Genomic DNA, 20032 nt, shown 5'->3' with positions numbered 1-20032 from the left:
AATAACCAATATACGCAACGCAAAATGTACTACAGTTTTTAAAATATATTAAAATTGATAGACCTGATGATGATGTGATACACATTGAAACATGTCGTCGATACAAAAAATGTAACAAGATGCAGTATCTACTGAGAATGTTATAATTTTAAGTAATTTTAAACAACATTATTTTAAGTTTGTGTATAGACGGAAAATAAAATATTGTATGGATAAGAATGAAGTTAGATTATAATCAAAGTGATTTTCGGTTATCAAATTTCGTTTTCTTAAAAATTCTTGAAGTGTGTTAGAGCTTTTAAATTAATACTCTTTAGTCTAAATGATCTTTCCAGTAACATTTCCTCGTCATTGCGATGAAGAGATCTAGGATGGGTTTCCTAGGAGATATTCAGTTTCTGTTTTCATTTGTGTGTATTTTCAAACATTTAAGGTAAAACAATAATTTATTATATTAAACGATAGTACTAGGTCTCAAAATACCATTCGTATTTATTTTTATCAGACCAATTTAGCCATAAATGCAGCGAGTATTGTCTTTGATGTGCTTTCACATTAAAATCGGCCACATTCAGACGCAATGTTGACCACTGACCTAAATTTCTTTGTTTGTGATGGGCACATCTTAGAATTAAAACTTTGGGCCTATAGAAAATGAATCACAAGATAAAATAGAATATACGTAATGTTGTTCAAGCATACGGCATTGAATTCTCATTAGGCAGATAAAATAAAGATACTCCAGGTTATAATTAATCATATAAATCAAAATTCAGTCCATATTTTCACTCAGAAAATTGTAAGAGACGGATAAATTTCTCGCTTCTGTTCGAAGGCTGCGTCTCTTGTTATGTGGCTTGGTTAATACAAAGTACGATGTACATGTATACGTACGGAAAGGAATTTGTACATACTCTAAACGCACTTTTCATATCTGTTGATTTTGTAAAGATGTTGTATGAAAATTAAGAAATTACGAGATGTCTTATATTACCGGTAACAAGAAATATCTGATTAATTTATACAGAATTAACTGTAAATTTCTTCATATTTTAACAAATGGGCTTTTCCAATGAAGTAAATTTAGTCTGTCCAGCCAAGGCAAGATAAGTACGAGACTGGAAAGATTTAATCCCTACTGGAAACACACCAGCTTCCTATCCAATGGGTACCGGGGTCCTTTCCCGGGGGTAAAGCCGGCCGAGGCGTGATGATGACCACTCACCCCCGTCTAGTACCGAGGTCAAGGAAGAGAGGAGATATACCTCCTCCTCCCCCCCCCCCCCCATTTCATCCGAATCCACGTAACATAGCAAAGTTCTCAAGTTGAACTGTGTAGACAGATACCAATAGTCAGCCTTATATTTGTTCATATTGTACACACATAATAATGAATGTCGGTTGTGTTTATTCATATTATATGCCGCATTTTGTAGAGTTCCACCAGCTTCTAACTAAACGTAAACTTGAAATAGTGTTCATCAAAAAGTATAATGATCCAATACGAAGTTTCATTTCTTAAAATTCAAGGGTATTTATCATTAATTCTAAGTGAATATTCTCATAACAGTCGATTTACCAAAATCAATAATTATAATCCACCCCCCACTCTCATATTTAACCTCCACCGAATACTCTCGATCAGACGCCCAAGACGTTCCTAGCATTTTATGTAATCTGAACGTTCATGTTCACTCGATCCCGCCAATGGACCCTATCCTGAGCCAGATGAATCCAGGTCTATTACTCCATCCCATTTCTCTAAGATAAATTTTAACATTATCCTCCCACCTATGTCTAGGTCTTCCTAGTGGTCTCTTTCCTTCTGGTTTTCTAACCAAAACCCTGTATGCATTCCTCTTCTCCCCCATGCAGGCTACATGCCCTACCAATCTCATACTCCTTGACTAGATCAGTCTAATTATATCTGGCAAAGAGTACAATTAATGAAGTTTCTCATTATAAAACTTTCTCTAGCCTCGTAGTAGTCACTAAACTGAGTTATGTCGGCTCGCAGTCTCATAGAACTTCAATTTTTTCCTCTAGTATCTGAATAATACGAAAAATCTTATCAGTAGTTGGCCTACAACATTGAAACCCCCACTGACTGATACCCAAAATCACAGCTCGTTTAAATAACACTAATTAAGAATTTCCAAATAAATACCACAAAATGACCACGTACTTTTTTATCTGTTGGTCAACACGTGAACTGTTTCAACTTTCATCCTGTGATGAATCATAAATTTCCGAGCATCCATCGTGACCTTGGCATTTTTTCAAAATATTCTCTGCTTCTGATGAGGTATTTTGGACTACATAACAAAATATACGAAATTACATCAGATACATTAAAATAACTGGTACGGAAAATAAAATAACTGCTATATTACATTATTATTATATTTTTATACATTTATATATATATAATTATGTACATACATGAGTGTATAGTTTATGACAATCTGTAAAATACTGTATAAAATCTCGTAAGAGCCTTATAAAGGTAAAAGAATTACTTATTTTCGAATTTAGTGTTTTAAAAATGAAAATCTATCACAGCAATCACCGTGGAATCACATCCCTAGTTTCAAGATTACAGTAAAAATAAAGCGTAATTATACGACGTCTTTATCCCTCAAATAATAAGAATCACATGAAATGGTCTCACGCTGTCCTCCTCTGTGAACAGCCGCCATCTCATTCTTTTACTAAGTACTGGAGAATAATTTTCCATATTTTTCCTTCTATTTTCTGCCTAATATCTCGAGGAAAATGTAAAACAGGACATTGTTTAAACTGTTTTTGAACAATCTGTTGCCCATATTGTTCCTATGCCTTTCGTAAATGTGGCACTAGATAGAGGTTAGTGATCTCAGCTTTGACTATTTCAGTTCTAATTTCCAATTGGATACATTACTGGGCGGGATTCATAGCTGGTCTGAACAGCATTTTGTTACTACATACCATGAACCTAACCTACAATAACCTACGATAAGATCAATGAGTCTATAACCAGAGCACTGTTTTGACCTTGAAGAATCCCACTTCCACCTTTCTCGGCTTAGCAGAGGGGTAACAGATGCTTGGGTGAAAGTATCACGCAACTTCATTCATCTTCAGGGGCTTTTGAACTATTGGTTGTGTTCTACACGTAATCCATAACCTAACTACGCGTTTATACCTAAACTGTTGGCTGCATATAATGACCGACAGAACCAATAATGTATGCATAATCAGTAAGAATACGTTTGGAAAATAACAATGTGCCTACTGGAGTAGCAACTTTCCATTCTTCTTCAATTCAACAAAGTTCCATAATTTAAAATGATTCCTTAAAGGAACAGAGTCCCTGTAAACTAACCTTACCATCAGACAATGAGGTACAGAAGCTTGGTGTTTGTAGTTTCCTACTGCAGTTTCTAGAGGCCTCAGTGCAGAAGTTCCGGGACCACCGGAATGTGAGTGTCTTCCTTCAGTGTGTGGGTGAACAGTGGGTGTATCCAGTCTTCAATCCAATGGATAACAAGGGCTGTTCTCCCGGAGGGAAACGATCGAAAAATGGAGCTGACCGTTCACATTCACGTAAAGTCGAGATTAAAAATGTGTGAAGTGTTTAAGCACACGCACAGTTTTATTTGTTTTACCTTTGTATTCATATTATGTGCCATTTAATGAGCTATTTTCACTTGAAATCTGTAAGATGATACTGTAAGGAAAACACGTCATATTGACAACACAGCACCACAATGTAAACTGCAGAGAAAAGTCAAGTGTGGATAATTAGTTATGTGTTCTCATACATGATGGCACCACCTGTTGGAACAACAGTGCAGACAGGAGCGTCTCCTTGTAGCAAGTTCGCGAAGTAATACGACACAGGAATTTGGTCTTCGGCTCGTACCATCCCGGATCGAGACCCGACGGTCCCTTACCTCGGCAAGGCTGCATTCGTTTTAAATTTCGTTGCGATATGAAAAATAACTGCGTACATAAGCAGGTGTTTTTCAATAGCATGAAATGCAATGACACTGAATTATCACAAAGCAAAAGATTTTCGCTGAATGTTATACACAAATTATTAGATTTTTCAATTCCCTTAATCCTAGTTTTTGGGACAATTAAATTTAGCGCTCATAAGACATGATTAATGAATTTTCTTACTTCGGACATAATTACTCTTGTGTTGCAACGCACGAAATACTTTTAATGTGGAAATTTACGCTCGATTCATTCGTCTAACAGAATATTACGCAATTATTGGTGCTGATTCAGATCTAATTTGCTCTTAGAGGTCGAAATTTATTATGAAAATTTCAAAAATTGCTTTCAATAACCGTTTGATTTAGCAATTTGTACAGAAATAAGGTGGGCCATTAATATTTGTTAAAATTTGTAAAGACGGTTTCCTACAGCCCTAAAAAAAATGCTTTCGTGATGTTAATAAATAAATGTAAGTCATTTTTACACCAAACTTCTCAAATACATGTTCGTTGTTGTTCTGGGCGTTGAAATGATAAAAATTGCCGGCGATATAGAGAAATTTTCAATTTTTTATGTCCAGCTTCGAAATAAGAAAAGAGAAAACAATTTCTTCGCCCCGAATCGTTAGAAATTTTTACCATTTCGTTGCAGGAGATTGTAGAACGAACCTTGATGATTAAGTATTTCGCTTCTGAAGACCGCGAGATGCCTCACTTACAAATATAGACGTCCTTCATGAACGTACACTTGCTACACGAGAGTGTATAATGTCGGGACACCCAGCGACAGTTGCAGCTCCGATCCTCCGCTGTTGTCATGGAAATGTAACCCCGACAACAGCACAAAGTCCCGCAGTTTTCCGGGTTCAGGCATCGACGTCCGCGAGTCATCTGGCAGAAATCGGGTGAATCTTGAACGTAGATCAAGTTGCTCTTGGACGCCAGGCGTTTGGAACTGCTCTTCGGCGATGCGTGGTTGCTCGAGGATGTGATCTGCGCCTGCCGATTGAGGCTTGTGGCAATTACATGAACAGTAGGACGACGGTAAGATTAAAATTAAATTTAAATTTAAAAAAATAGCACACAGTTCTGAAGAGAATATGCGGACATGCGTGATGAATTAACTGGAGACTAACTCCACATCGGAGAGCTGGACAGTTTGTAATCTTTACCTTTGACACGAGAAAAATGGACTTTGCACTGTGGGGCAGGTTCTGCACCTTACCTTATAGTAGCTCGCTTTCAATATCTCCGCTGTCTCCTTGAATGGTTTGAGACGCTTCCAACACGTCGTAGCAGTACAAGAACCAGACAAACCATGGCACTTACACACGTCCTTCATCTGCCCAACTGCCTGTACAAGAAACACGAAACTCACAGATTTGTTGTTACATCAGTCGTAATCCGTAAAGTTTGGGCGAGAACGCGGTAAAAAGTGGAAGAAGGCATGAACATCTCTGATAGCCTTCAGAATCTGATAATTACTTATAGGATTACCATAGTATTCGCATTGTAATATCCAGACTATGAATAATACAGACTAGAATCCAATACTTAAAATAAAATAAAAAATTAAAATGCCTCTCAAAAGATTATAAAACACATAAAATTAATTCAGAATATGAAATATTTTCCTACGCCGCGAAACGGTGGTCTTCCTGTCCGAGGTTTGAGAAAATACGACATGCAGTGTTACCAAAATATTAGGAGAATTAACATTTATGCAGTGAGGTAGATCTGACCTGACCTGTGTACGTGAGGGACCATCAATTTCTCAAGGACTTTGTGAAAATGTTTGATGACGATTTTGATGAAAATAATAACAGCAATAGTGTGGAAAGAGGATAAATTCTGACCTCTCTATTAAGTACCATCTATATCACCACTAGACAGAGATTAATGGTTAACTTAGCATTCCATTTGTCATTCGATAGCCGCTTGGGGTCACATCCCAAGAATCTCGGAAGAATCTAACGATAATCCTTACAGTAGCGATCCAGAGAATACAAGAGAAAGATATTAGAGCACTGCTGTACTAAATTATAAGTTAACAAATGTGATTATGACGCATAATATTTGCAGTCTCTGATTGGCTGCGTGCTTTTCAGTCCCCCCTCTACCTCGTCTGTAGAGATTTCAATGACAGAACAGAACAGTACAGAGCTGCCTTAAGATTGCCGGACAAGCTGTACCCGATCTGGCTGTGGCATCCGACGTGAATTACAAGCCTGAGAAAGGCACAATGGCAGAAGTCATTCGTTCCTCATCCCTCACTGAAGACAGCCACGTCGCGTATGTATTTGTCAACGAGCGTCTGTGTACCTGCCAGCCTCTCCGCGGCTGCCACAGCGGACAAGCCATTTCTTAGTCCAAATAAGAAAAAGTTCACGGGTTAAAGGCGACGTCGTACAGCCTTCACTAAACGGGACACAGCGTTGACTGATCCCCAGTAACAGAAGACTTGAAGTTCATAAAACATAGCAAACAGGAGAAACGAAAAGCTCACATGACAACGCGTTTGCTTCTCAAACATTAAGAGTCTAGTAGCGATTTTAATGTTTTCGGACCGTCTCCCAGATTCAGTACGTGGGAACTCAAGTTGAGGTGTGTATTGTAACATACATTTATCCGGACATTAAAAGTGAATATTTTATTTCCGAAAAACTCCGTTTGTCGAAAACTTATATCAACAATATATGAACAGTATTCCTGTGGAAACCAAGATTTCTACAATAAATCACAATTCGAAACTCGCCGGTCTATCTAATTCTTTTACTAAGTATTGAAATAAACTGTAATATGGAGTCCAAATTAAATTAATATATTTATTGCAAGGAAAAAGTAAAAATACTTTGAACAAAAGGTAATTGTTATAATGGGCATATGAGTATGTGATGTTTGAACGTAATAATTTTTTTATCGTATTGTAAATTAATAAAATGGCGGTGCCTCTCAGCGGGTCTCCTTTCCCTTTTCATAAACCACTTAAATTATTACGGAATGGATCTTGGGGTCTCGAGAATTGGACACATCAACTGTAGGAAGTGAGTCCAGGCCAAACAGAATTTACCGGCGAGAAAAAAATCTACGAGGAATTTAACAAGCTTGTCGACTTTGAGCTACAGAGGGCTGTGGGATCTGTTAGTAGCCATAAGTGGTACATTATCGGTGTTTAAAGCAAAAGGCGACGACAGGAGAAGAGATTCATGGCGATTTGTCTGCAGTCAATTTTTCCGTGTTCGTGTCTCGGTGCTGTGATGCTCCATAAACCATCGTTAGGCACTCCGTGGGAACCCACAGTGATGTCACCTGGCCACAATCCGATGTCACCCCTCTCTTATCTTAAGACAAGGCAAATGCATTCCCCACATGCCAGAAACACCTGTGGCGAAGGACTACTCAACGCCTTCTAAGTGAGAGCCCCCTTCCGAGTTGCTTCAAGCGAATATCTAATTAATCAGGGAAGAATACAGAATGTTATTTTAGGTTTCATTAGGTTAAAATCCTAACTCATGTTTATTTTCTTGTAGGATTTGTTATAAAGTTGACTGCGCTGTGAATTAGTTAATTTACCTTACGACTTAAATATGCATTAAGTTTTACTTCTGAAAAATAAATCCTCCGTAGACAATACGTAACTATCCTTGTTAATGCTCACTACAGACTCTTTATTCAGTTCGAAGATGGCTGTCTTCTGGGTTTGTAGCGCCGTGTAGTGTTGTAGAAGTTTACCAGACTCCACAGCCATCTTCGGACTCACCGCGTTCTTCAGTTGATGAGCCTTTGTTTATAACCACGGCTTTCAGCGGACCGCGTTCATCCACAGCGTCTAATAAACAGCACAATGGAATCCTTATCAGTATCAAGATGTAACAACAACGAAGTCTGCTAAGTCCCGTGTGGGAAACGAAGTGGCCGCTCCTATGGAAAAGCATTTTCGGATTGAAACTCCCACGACCTCTGAACCCTTCCACTCACTGAAAACACGGTGTTGTACGTTACTCTTTTGTTTAGAGAAGGCGAAACGTTTAAAACGACAATCCACCACCAAAGAGCAAGGACGTCTAAGACAAAAAACAAAGAATGGTTAGTTTATTTTTTTTTGCGAATAGTCTCATAGGAGAAAACAAAAGTTTATTGGCCTAAATTAAAAATTCAATGCCCGAATTTGTAACTTGTGTTGGGCAAGGCCGTGGTCTAGGCAACACGGAGTTTTCCTCCGTGGCATCCCAACAATTACTCCATTCACACACAGAAGAAGGCAATGGCAAACCACTTCTGGATCATCTGCCAAGAACGTATATGAACAGGTCCCAGTCCGAGAAGAGAAAAGGATGGAAGGATCCTGTTCATATAGACCTGTCGTCACACAGAACACTAAATATAAGACAAGGCACATTTATCCCAGGAAAATAAACTAGAGTTGGTGAGGGAACAGTGCCCCCCCCCCAAAAAAAAAAAAAAATTACTACTTTCATATTGTTTTATCTGCAAGACTGACGATTTTCAAAATAATCTAGCAGAGAGAGTGTATCCATTTTAATATTACCATCCAATGAGTTTCTTCAGTACCTAAGGAAAACTTCCTCGAAATGGCCGACTTCGTGAATCTGACTACAACCACAAACACTGATTGCTCTCTGATATACCACTTCAAGAACACTCGAACATTACCTTCGTAGGTTTGAATGATTTTGAAACTCGGTCCACAGAATTTAATACATTCTGCTCTTCGCTTGGATCTCTATAGAGCATCTAGAATGTGAAAACAAGATGAGAGGCATTTTCATTAACGAGGTAATAAATTATTATTAATAAATAACTTAATTACATTTTAAAAACACAAAGATAAATATTGCTTCGCAAGTTTCCGGAGACGAAATATTCAGCGTTTTAGGGCAAAATTAAAGTTAACCAGACAGGCAGCAACTGTGGGTGTGTTCCAACCAATCTCTGAGCATATTAGCCAATTTAAAACAAATTCCTTATGTGTAATAATTATCACGGTTACAGATTCTTCACATTTAGCGTAAAGATTGAGCGAACTTTTCGTTTTTTAAGTAATGGATATAAGTTATTGTATCTGTCAGAAGTACTCACGTCCGTCTTTATAGGCTCACATAACTTTCAAATATCTCATGCAGTACAATTCTTGGAATCCTACCCCCACTCAAGCCTACATTTTAATTTTTTTTTTACAAAGGTAAGCATTCCGTACAAGAACCAAAAACCAAATGAATAGTTTCTGAACTTCGCCTACACGGAGCCCGGAGTCAATAAAACCTAACTTGGAAGATCGTTATTGATACTTTATCGACCATGTTAATTTGTACAGAAAGGAAACTGTCACTGGTAGCGGACTTCGGGCGCAAACGGGACATGTCTGTCTGTCCGTCCGTGTCCTGAGACTGTGCCGAGTAGCACCGACCTCGACGTGAAGGTGATGGAAGACCTCAGGTCACAGCTTGAATGGATGAGAATTGGAATTGAATGGGCTATAAAACTTGTTATGTTGGCTGAATATCTACTGTTGCTATACCAACAGACGTTTCAGCTGTGTTGTCATTCTGCACAAACAGAAAGCTGTTCTTTTTCTGACTTCTGATACCACAACATTCATGGACAAGGAAAATACATATTAAATTCACTTCATGTCATAGGTTGAAAATAAAATGTGTTTGAGTGACAAATGCATGGGATTGACTCAGATAGTTGAGTGGAGAATGATTGCTCATATCAATACGAAGTTTGGTACAGAAATTCTGTAGGAGGGGTCGTCAACCTGTGCCCGCGAGCACCTTCGTGCCGTCGTAAAGTGTTTTGATCTGACAGCAAGAATTTTAAGATGTTTTAATATTATACTTCACCGATTATACATTACACTCTCGCAGTTTCCTCTAGAGTCAGTTAGTACAGTAAACATTCACAATATAATCGTTTAAATTACCAGGTTTTGTCATTGCCGTCCCACGTTACAATATTGTAAAAATCCTCTGATAAAAAGTAAAAAAGATTTAAGAATTTATGACGTGGGCATGTGAAGTGTAACGTTTTGTATGACTGTAGACCTTTGGAAAATGTGCAAAGATTATTCACGATTTGGGTGGGGGGGGGGGGAGAATGCTATGAAGTGACTAAACACCAGAGAATATCAAAAATAATAGTTGTTTAGTAAATTAGCTGTCTCAATACTTTGTTTAATTGCCACAGAAATTGATTTTACGGACTTTAAAAATAGGGGTCACATTCGCCCTCTATTATGAGCTCGCGGGCCACCAGATTGTAAATTAAATCAGTTCATCGTCATATCTTGACAATTTATTAACTTGCTATTAAAAACAGGAACACGTATTAATTAATAATTTCTCTAAGAATTTTGATTTATTATTTTTTGTTAATTATTTACTTAAAATTAAATATTTTATATAGGCTGTAACTACCTTTCATTATACAAACTGATGCAGTATTACAAAAATATACACTGGCCCACGAAAATACATCGGTTGGCCATGAACCCCTGGTCTAATCTGCTGCTCGCCAGTCGATGAACACTTTAAATATAATTTTCCCGCTACGTCGGCATTTCTTGGTCACCCTGTTCGCCCGATCTGTCGGCCTGTGCCCTTTCATCCTCCTGAAAGGTCACTGGTTTAATAGATTCGTGGTTTACGAATATAACGACGTTTGCTTCGTTGTGACAAAGTATCGACTGTGAAGAAGGAAAAAGGCAGTGGTTGTGGCATATTCTAAGTTGCTGTCCAAGAATTCGCCTAGAGGGACTGAGAATAATTAGTAAAGCGTCCATAAATGTGGACAGAGCAGAGCAGAATGCATGTAGTCTTAATGTTCCCGGTTCAAAAGTCGTAAAACATAAAAACAGAAGAACTCTCGCCCGGGTTCTGATGTATTCGTGGGAGTCCCTGCTTCAAACTAACCTGGATGCCAACGTTCATGTTATGGCGCACCAGGAAATCGTGGAGGTAATCCGCCGTGCGCCACTGCCCCATCTGCGTGAAACGTCTTGTAAAACGTCGACCGTAGCTGAAGTTGTCCCCGCAGGGCTGCCAACGCCAGATCCTCCTCGTGTCCTCAGGTCTCAGCTCCTCCCTGCAGCGGCAGCCCCTGATGGTACCTTTGGCGCAGGACTCGGCCACCACGTGGGTCAGCGCTGCCGCAGACATGGCGTACATTAGCGCCGTCTCGCGGTAAACTGCGAACACGGTCGGCGTCCTAAGGTTAGTATTCCGAAGGACGAAACCCGTCAAGTTTCAACGACACTGCACTGATAGCAGAGGCGTTTGTAACATGAAATTATATGCACGGAAGAATAGGATTTTCAAATATTTTGTATTGTTTTATAAATAAATTATATAAATATTAAATAAATATATTTATCAGCGCGTGTGACCTGTACCCTTAGAGGCATTCCCGAAAATTATCATGGCCTGAAATAAAAATAATCATCGTATATTGATATTAAGAGATCTACAATGACATGATTGTTAGCAGCTGTTGTAATAGCTCAAGGACCGCGACACGCCCATTGGCATAACCACCAGAAATTACCGTGGAATGAAAATGGGAAATTTTCTAGTGGAATGATTGTCGGAAATCAAAATTGTTCTCAGATGGGACCAGATCCAATAGAATTTTATCCTTAATGAATCCGTAAGTTATAATTAATAATAAGCTTAGGATTTTATTTATTTAGTGTTCTGTCTGACGACAGGTCCATATGAACAGGATCCTTGCATCCTTTTCTCGGACTGGGCCATGTTCATATACGTTCTTGGCAGATGATCCAGAAGTGGTTTGCCATTGCCTTCTTCTGTGTGTGAATGCCACGGAGAAACCGGGGAAGCCCCCGGAGGAAAACTCCGTGTTGCCTAGACCACGGCCTTGCCCAACACAAGTTATAAATTCGGGCACCGCCGGGAATCGAACCCGAGACCCCAGGATTACAAGGCCAGCGTTCTAACCGCTGGACCACCTCATCTTATTACTATATAGTGTTCTGTCTGACGACAGGTCCATGTGAACAGGATCCTTCCATCCTTTTCTCGGACTGAGACATGTTCATATACGTTCTTGGCAGATGATCCAGAAGTGGTTTGCCATTGCCTTCTTCTGTGTGTGAATGGAGTAATTGTTGGGATGCCACGGAGGAAAACTCCGTGTTGCCTAGACCACGGCCTTGCCCAACACAAGTTATAAATTCGGGCACCGAACCCGAGACCCCAGGATTACAAGGCCGGCGTTCTAACCGCTAGACCACCGTGGCACAAGCTTAGGATACGCTGAGAAAAGCCAAGAAAATCTTGCCACGATTGCCACTTACCGGCCGAAATTATGAAAACCCTAATGATGGAGGCAGCGAGGACCTCTGAAACGTCGGTAAACTTCTACTAGACTACACGGCGCAACAACCCGGAAGACGGCCGTCTTTACCCTAATTACTAATTACAGCGCTGTGGCCACAAACGTCAGATTGGCAAAGTTACTTAGGTCGCCCTCACGGTTGGGTGTGATGCGTGTGGTATGCGCTCCTGTACTCAAGTTCAGAGCAACGCGAGAACGCGGAAGCTAGGCTCAAATCATTCAGCACTACAAACAAATGAATGACGCTGAGAGCTGCAATGTTTCCGATGGAAGTGAGTGAGTGTTGGAGATATTCTGAACTGAAGAGAAGTGGTCCTGAACGACACTAATTTTCTGTCGTCATATTCGGGGCCATTGTCTGCAGGTCCCTAAGTAATTTAGAAATAAAAACTTGAATATCCCTAAAAAAATTGTCTTATTTATTAAGAAATTCATATCGAACAAATTTTTGGTTTCCCAAATTAAAAAAAAAAACTCCTCGGACAGAATTATAAGATTTTCGCGCTTAATGATGGCATTTGACAACAAAATTCTGGCGAAGGTATTCAAACCAACTGTGCATTGAAGGACTGAAGGAAATTACATCTACATTTACTTGTAACAGTTACTGAATGACGGAGATTACGATGGGGTTAAACATAGCACGCATGATGAAATAAGACGTACCAACAGAGATTATATTCAGAAAAAACTGAAAGAAAGTTCAGACTTAAGAGAATTTGAGCAAAGACGGATCATCTACGAGAATCAGGATGTGCAATTATGGATTGGATTCAGCTGTCTCAGTATATAGTATATGTAATCACGGTGTTGGAGTTTAAAATTCCACAAAAGCAAAGAAATTCTCAATAAGGTTGAATAACAGCCAACTTATCAACGGATGCACTGTAGATTTTCGTCTTCAGAGAAAGAAGCTTATTATTAACGATCAGATTATGAAGAAATATGTCGGTCATAATACCTTTGTTGCCGTCGGAGAAACTGATGTTCCGGTGTACGCTGGAGCAGTTCCAGGTTTCGTACCGGAAGTTTTCTTGGCACTGCGTAGCAGCCAGTACTCTCGCACTGAGCAACGCGTTTCGGATGCTCTTCTCCTGGCACATCCTGCGTTGCATACGCGACGCACTGCACGGATTTCGGCGGTGCAGCGCGTCGAAAATGAATCTCATTAGCGTCTGGGCCACGGGGGGCACTGTTTTCCCGACGCTTGAGTACTTAGACGTCCTTAACACACACAGAATTAATTAAACACTTGGATGTTTCTCGCAGGGTGCCATTATAAATTAAAATGTGTGGTTAAATGTGTTACGCGAGCGTTTAAACAGTGGACGGCGGTGTGACCTTGAAATAATTTCAAATCTTACTCTGGAATGCCTTGGACGGGATGATGTCCTTTTACGACATAATTTGGTTAGAACACAGAGTTTTGGTGATGACGCTTACGATAATGTCAACAACACATTGTCTACGAGTCTGCCTAATCACGTGTATTGTGTATACTGCTCAGTTTTGTGTCCAAATGGGAAATTATAATCATGTCACCTGCTTGTTGTTAGTTCAGTATTCAAGATGATCCTTTACTCCAAAAAAACCGCCAATCCTAGGAAAGATTAAGTATAACGTTTGAATATTTCTGTCTTCTGGGTTGTTGTGCTGTGTAGTCTGGTAGATGTTTACCAACGTTTCAGGGGTCATACTGCCTCCATCATCAGGGCGATAAGTATGAAGATTTCTGTCTTCTGGGTTCTTGCGCTGTGAAGTCTGGTCGATGTTATATATGAATATATTCATCGCCCTGATGACGGAGGCAGTATGACCTCTGAAACATTGGTTAACATCGACCAGTCTACACAGCGCAACAACCCAGAAGACAGAAATCTTCATATTTTATTCGCCCTGATGACGGAGGCAGTATGACCTCTGAAACGTTGGTTAACATCTACCAGACTACACGTCGCAACAACCCAGAAGATAGAAATCTTCATACTCATCGCTGTGAAAACCTCAAATCTTACAAGTATACCGTTTCTTTGATAGTCGATAATTATTTACATCTTCAAGAAATCCTCTGTTATTATGGAATCCACATCAGTATTTTATCCGCCTACTTTTCAGAGATGTATAATTTTCGTCTAGGTATGTGATTCTATATCTCGTATTTTATTCCCCTGACACTACTCGGTGGAGAATTTCGAAATTATTACAGAAAGTAATACCCCGATTCATTCACTCTTTGGCAAGCCACTGTCCAACATCTTGTCAACAAATTGTCTTTTGAACGTGTTCCCAAATTTGAAACACTTTCGTTTTATTCCAAGTGATACGCTTGTACATAACTCAAAATAGGAGTAAGGCTGTTAATCATGTTGTCTGATTAGTTTGTGACACAGGTTTGTTAGATTTTGACTTCTTTATTTTTCCGGGGTACACAGAATAAATTTACTTTGTAAATAAAGTCAAATTGAATAAGATACACAAGGCACACTTCAATGTTTACCCTACACGGTAGAGTCCCAAGTGTTACATTCATTGCAAGCCTATTTATATTGTAGAAAAATTAATTATGTTTTCACGTGGTACAGTTTCTGAGCCAAACGCAATCTCCTTAATTGATTCTGGACCAGTCCAATTAAAATCTGATATAGATCTTCTTTAATATTTTTACTTGACATCTTCAGCTTAGAAATTGAATGATTTTTCGAATGTGCGTGATTTCATTTTTCAATAAAAATATCTTCTCCCGAAACCATAAACTGTATTAGATAAAGAATGTGACGAAAGGAAAAAACCCTATTAATAATCGTTCAAGAAAATAATAAAAATAATATATATCGGGGGGTGGGGATAAAATGTAACAATTACATTGAAGTTAATTAACGTGACCATAATTTTAATTAGTAAAGAGTATTACATAGAAAATAAAAGGATGTTTTATGAGTGAGTTATTTTGGCCATAAAACTGTTACGCATTTACATTAATCTTATTTAATCCATAAATTACATGATTAATTCATATAGTTACAGCATTCTTTAGAACTCAATAATTCTACATTATGCTCATAGACGATATTTAAGTATCTAGTACGATTCTCATAGCAAACACACATCATTACTCTAACAGCACTGGTCCATCAGCCTTTGCAGTAGATAAGCATTACTTTTATGTATTTATTAATGTATTTATAATTTATTTAACAACGTTTTTCAGTAGCTCAGACCATGTAGCGTCGTTTGAAAGGATAATAGTGAATAGGAAAGGATCTGGAAGGAAGCATTACGTGTTCTTTGAGGTAGAAAATAAATTTGTTAATTGTTTATAATTTTTAAAAATATTTTTAGGTGATGTTTGTGCTTCAGAGGATTAAATCAGCGTTTAATGGCCCGGCGGTGTATGTGTTGGCTACAGAGGTGTTTCTTAATAATGATTTATAGGTCTGTACCTTACCGTTTACCGGAAGTTCCTTGAAGAATACTGGAACTGCATATCAGCAACGTCACAAGTAGGAACGGTGTCATTCCAATATTATAATGAAGTTAACACAGAGCTTTAATTAACTTGTTCATTGTACTTCATTTTAACCGTCACACACGCAAATTACAACCAATCAAGTTCTTGAAGTTATTAATACAACTTTTGAAGTTTTTATAAACACAAAAACACTTGCATCACATTAAATTTACTTATGCGAGAAGTAATAATATTTTTTTATAAACGTGAGGCCCACTCTTTTGTCAAAAAGGAAGGTGGGAGATTATCTTAATTTTTGCAGGTCCGAAACGTCGTCGATTTACGTAGAGCAGTGTCGAATCCCCTCATGCTGAATAAGACAGAACTCTAATTGATCAGAATTGTAACTGAGCAGGCTCTAAGTTAGGAAAGATGTGTTTCATAATCGTTGCTAAACGTTCTGCACGTGCAGTCTGTCTGTCTGTCTGATGACGTTTATTAGTGGTGGGGGAGTGACAAAGAGGTGTGAACACTAGCTATCCTTCGTTACTCAAAATTCAACATTGGCCGCCCAAATAGAAGGAACAAACAAAGTCCTGTTAGCATAGCTTATCACTGTTTAAGTTTCTGGAAAAAAAAAAAACTCTTTAATATTGCATTTGTGTAACAAAACATACTGAAACAGACAACGGAGAATATAAAAAATGTCAGGTTATTTTGTTATTTTACAACTACGTACCTACTCCTGAGGTTTTGTGTCGCGGTGTGGAACGTAGAAGAAGGTTATTGTGACTGATAAATGCGGAAGAATGTGGGATAACGCTGTGAGAACTGACATCTCTAGTTTGGGGCTAAGCGAGACTTCATATAATCTGTTTTCTTCACCAGGTTTTAAAATTTGGATTCAAGAAAATTAGTGTGAGGATCTGAACTGGATTAATCTGGCTCAGATGAGCTCTTATGGACACAAGAGAAAATATTCGGATTTTTACAAACGCGTGGATTTATTCACCAGCTGAGCGACTATAAGCTTGTTAAGGATAAATCCTCTCGATTCTATGGAGTTACTTGCTGTTGTATAATTTATCCTCACACACAAAGGTGAACTATGACAAATGTCAGGACGTACCGGGACAGAGCGAGAATCAAACCGGCTTCCTTTCGAATTTAACTGAAACATATTACGTTTCTGATGAGGCCTGAGTTCGATTCTTTTATTTGTTTATTTATTTATTTTTATTTTTGGCGTGGGTAGTGTGACGTAGTTCAGAGCCCTCATTCATTACGATGACAATACTGAGTGTTAGAATACGTAATCTATCAGAGCACCGTAATTCATCGCCTGCGGGATATCATTGGACAATGCTTCGGCATTCCTACGAATTCTGTAGGGCGTGTGTTCGCGTGTGTCGCAAAGAGAAACAGAGAGATGTGTTTAAAAATAGAAGAATTTTAGAAAAAAACGAAATACCTGCCTTATTTTGGACTTTTTTTGGGGGGGGGGTTATTTTTATACTACATATTATTATTATTCAAGGGGAATGATCAGTTAATTATTAAAATAAATTACGTGTAATAAACTTAAGAGAAATAAAGATTGTACTCGACCGGTAGGTACAGTAGTAAACACAGAGAAAACTAAGTTTATGTTGATGACTCATTACCAAAATGCAGAGCGAAATCATTACATAAAGATAGCAAGTAGATCCTTTGAAAATGTGGAAAAGTTCAGGTATTTGGGAGCCACAATGATAAAATGAAATTTGATTCATGATTAAATTAAGAACAGAATAAATGAGGGTAATATTTGCTACCATTCAATGCAGAACCTTTCGTCTTCTCGTCTGCTGTCTAAAAACGTAAAGATTAAAATTTACAAAACTATAATTTTTCCTGTAGTTTTGTATGGGAGTGAAACTTGGTCTCTGACACTAAGAGAGGAATGTAGACTGAGGGCGTTTGAGAGCAGGTGCTGAGGAGATATTTGGCCCTAAGAGAGATGAAATACAAGAAGACTGAAGAAAGTTCCATAATGAGAAGCTTCATAAGTTTTACTCTACACCAATTAAAATTAGACAGATCAAGTCAGGGAGGATTAGATGGGGAGGGCATGTAGCCCGCATGAGAGAAAAGAGGAATGCATACAGGGTTTTGGTCGGAAAATCAGAAGGAAAGAGACCACTACGAAGACCTAGACGTAGGTGGGAGAATAATATTAAAATGGATCTTGGAGAAATGTATAGGGACCAGCGGTGGGCTGTTGTGAACACGGTAATGAACTTCCGGGTTCCGTAAAATGTTAGGAATTTATTGAGTGGCTGAGCAACTATTGGCTTCTCAGGAAGGACACAGCTCCATGGAATAAGGAAGTAAGTAAATATATAACCAGCTTAAAGTGTGTAATTTTAATACTACAGAATCAGTACAAAATTTCTGGAATCCGTAAGAGAGGATTCTGAAGAAAGTCTGCATCTAAAATATTTACAACTTGTAATATTTCGTTTTAATTTTACAAGTCATAAATATCTGTTACTTATTATTTCTGGTAACTAGCTGAGGCTCGGAACATTTTTAATTCCATATTTCCAGCAAATGCGAAGTATTTTGTTAGATGGTTAGGCGAAAAAATGAAATAAACATATCTTAGGGGAGAAGCGTGTGACGTATTACATTTATTGAATTTACAGAACGTCGTAGTTTAGATGTTGGGTCGTACGAGGCCCAGGAATTTTCGAACCTTGACTGCAGTCACATGAATGAAGTATCGCAGATGATTCACCGAGAGAAATGTTAGTTACTGTAAACCAGGCCACACAAGACGAATGCCAGAAAGGCGCTTCTGTTCGTCATATGGACTGAGCTAGCACAAATTCACTTCAGAGTTACGTGTCTCTTTTCGTTATGAATAGAGATCACCAATATGATTACGATAGTGTGGTCATACAAGAACTACGTATTTACCTTTCAATTAATAGCAATGAAGTCAATTACGTTAATTCTATCACAGTAATTTTTAAACAGCTTATCCAAAATAAATAAATTTTTACTAATAACACATTGAAATTTCTTAGATTGCATTTCAAATTACAACACTCTAGTACACTGTATATGAGAGCATGGTGGCCATAATAAACTGCTGCAGACAGGCAACGCGATCTTACACAAGATTTTTGCTGATTTATTACGTTTGGTCCGACCACACCACGTCACAGCTCAGAATTCCAACACAGATATATTTTGCTACCACAGCTGAAATATAACTAGCTTTAATAGTGATTCTCTTCTACCATAAAATATTTATTTTAAATATAATTTTTATCTAATCCTTCCCCATTTCCAGTTATACGTATATATATATTACTAATTTTTCCTCAATTTAATCTAATTTTATATCTATATTTCCTGTATTTCTTAATTCTGAAACTTTTTTAAATATTATATCCACAACATTAATACGATTTTAATGTTATCTACTAAGCCACTTCTTAATTTTATACTAAAACATTATTTCCTTCAATTTCTCGTTCCCAAAAATTTTAACAGCGTATGTATGACATATATTTTCATTCTTATCATGGCCTCTCCTCACCTCTCCCACTTTCCTATCGGAGGTCTCAAATCACTTTTCTCTGTTCTTGTACAGCAAACTGTCTGTAATACATTTGGAAGTGCCTGAGGTAAAGTTGGTAATCGGCTTCCTTAGATGCTGGTAGTATTTCGTAGGATTTGCGGGTAAGTTGAAATAGCTAAGTATTTCAAATGTAAAAGATTGTCAGTTTGTAGATACTAATATAAAGAGTTTTATTCAATCTTCGAGACGAGACAAAGTTGAACAGTGGTTTACTGAAAGTTAACGTTATAACTTCATGAAACCTTCCGATGACGTGCCTTGGGGTAATGAAACTTACGTATATATGACATCAAATTTGGTGCGGTGAATGATAAATAGTCACAGCGACCTCACTCATGTGGAGTGATTTAATTACATTAAATCATAAAAGAAAGTTGTTTCATCAACACAAGAAGCACATTTATGAGCTATATAGGCAATATCAAAGCCAGACCAAACATTAGCAATCACAACAAACACATACACACGTGAAGGCGCTTTCATATTACATCTGCTTAATCTCATTACGTGGAATAGGGACATATGTTACATGTGTATTGTTCCCTAGTCCACTTCAATTCCATACTACAATAAAATATTAACGCGCTCTCT

The 20032-nt window shown here is 38.2% G+C and overlaps 1 protein-coding gene across 2 annotated transcripts in view; it reads right to left on the bottom strand.

Annotated features, from left to right (window-relative positions):
- Positions 1 to 4093: 4093 nt before the first annotated feature.
- Positions 4094 to 20032, bottom strand: part of Wnt4 (Wnt oncogene analog 4) — a 186398-nt gene continuing 170459 nt past the window's right edge. Inside the window, exons 1-5 of one of the 2 annotated variants that reach the window (XM_087357882.1) lie at positions 15808 to 16231; positions 13324 to 13586; positions 10919 to 11193; positions 5209 to 5337; positions 4094 to 4982 (exon numbers count right to left, since the gene is read on the bottom strand). In XM_087357882.1, the coding sequence (XP_087214008.1) occupies positions 4695 to 4982; positions 5209 to 5337; positions 10919 to 11193; positions 13324 to 13586; positions 15808 to 15878 (1026 nt within the window). In that variant the 5' untranslated portion in view covers positions 15879 to 16231 and the 3' untranslated portion in view covers positions 4094 to 4694. Of the gene's footprint in view, positions 4983 to 5208; positions 5338 to 10918; positions 11194 to 13323; positions 13587 to 15807; positions 16232 to 20032 lie in introns of those variants that run through there. The other variant, XM_022061963.2, reaches the window with a different exon arrangement.

The sequence above is a fragment of the Zootermopsis nevadensis genome, unplaced genomic scaffold, assembly GCF_977971745.1.
Source record: "Zootermopsis nevadensis isolate Lab colony 2312 unplaced genomic scaffold, Znev_1.0 Znev_ptg000002l, whole genome shotgun sequence".
In the NCBI taxonomy this organism is placed as follows: domain Eukaryota; kingdom Metazoa; phylum Arthropoda; class Insecta; order Blattodea; family Termopsidae; genus Zootermopsis; species Zootermopsis nevadensis.
Note: the sequence above shows the minus strand (reverse complement) of the source record. Positions and strands in the feature narration are given on the sequence as shown.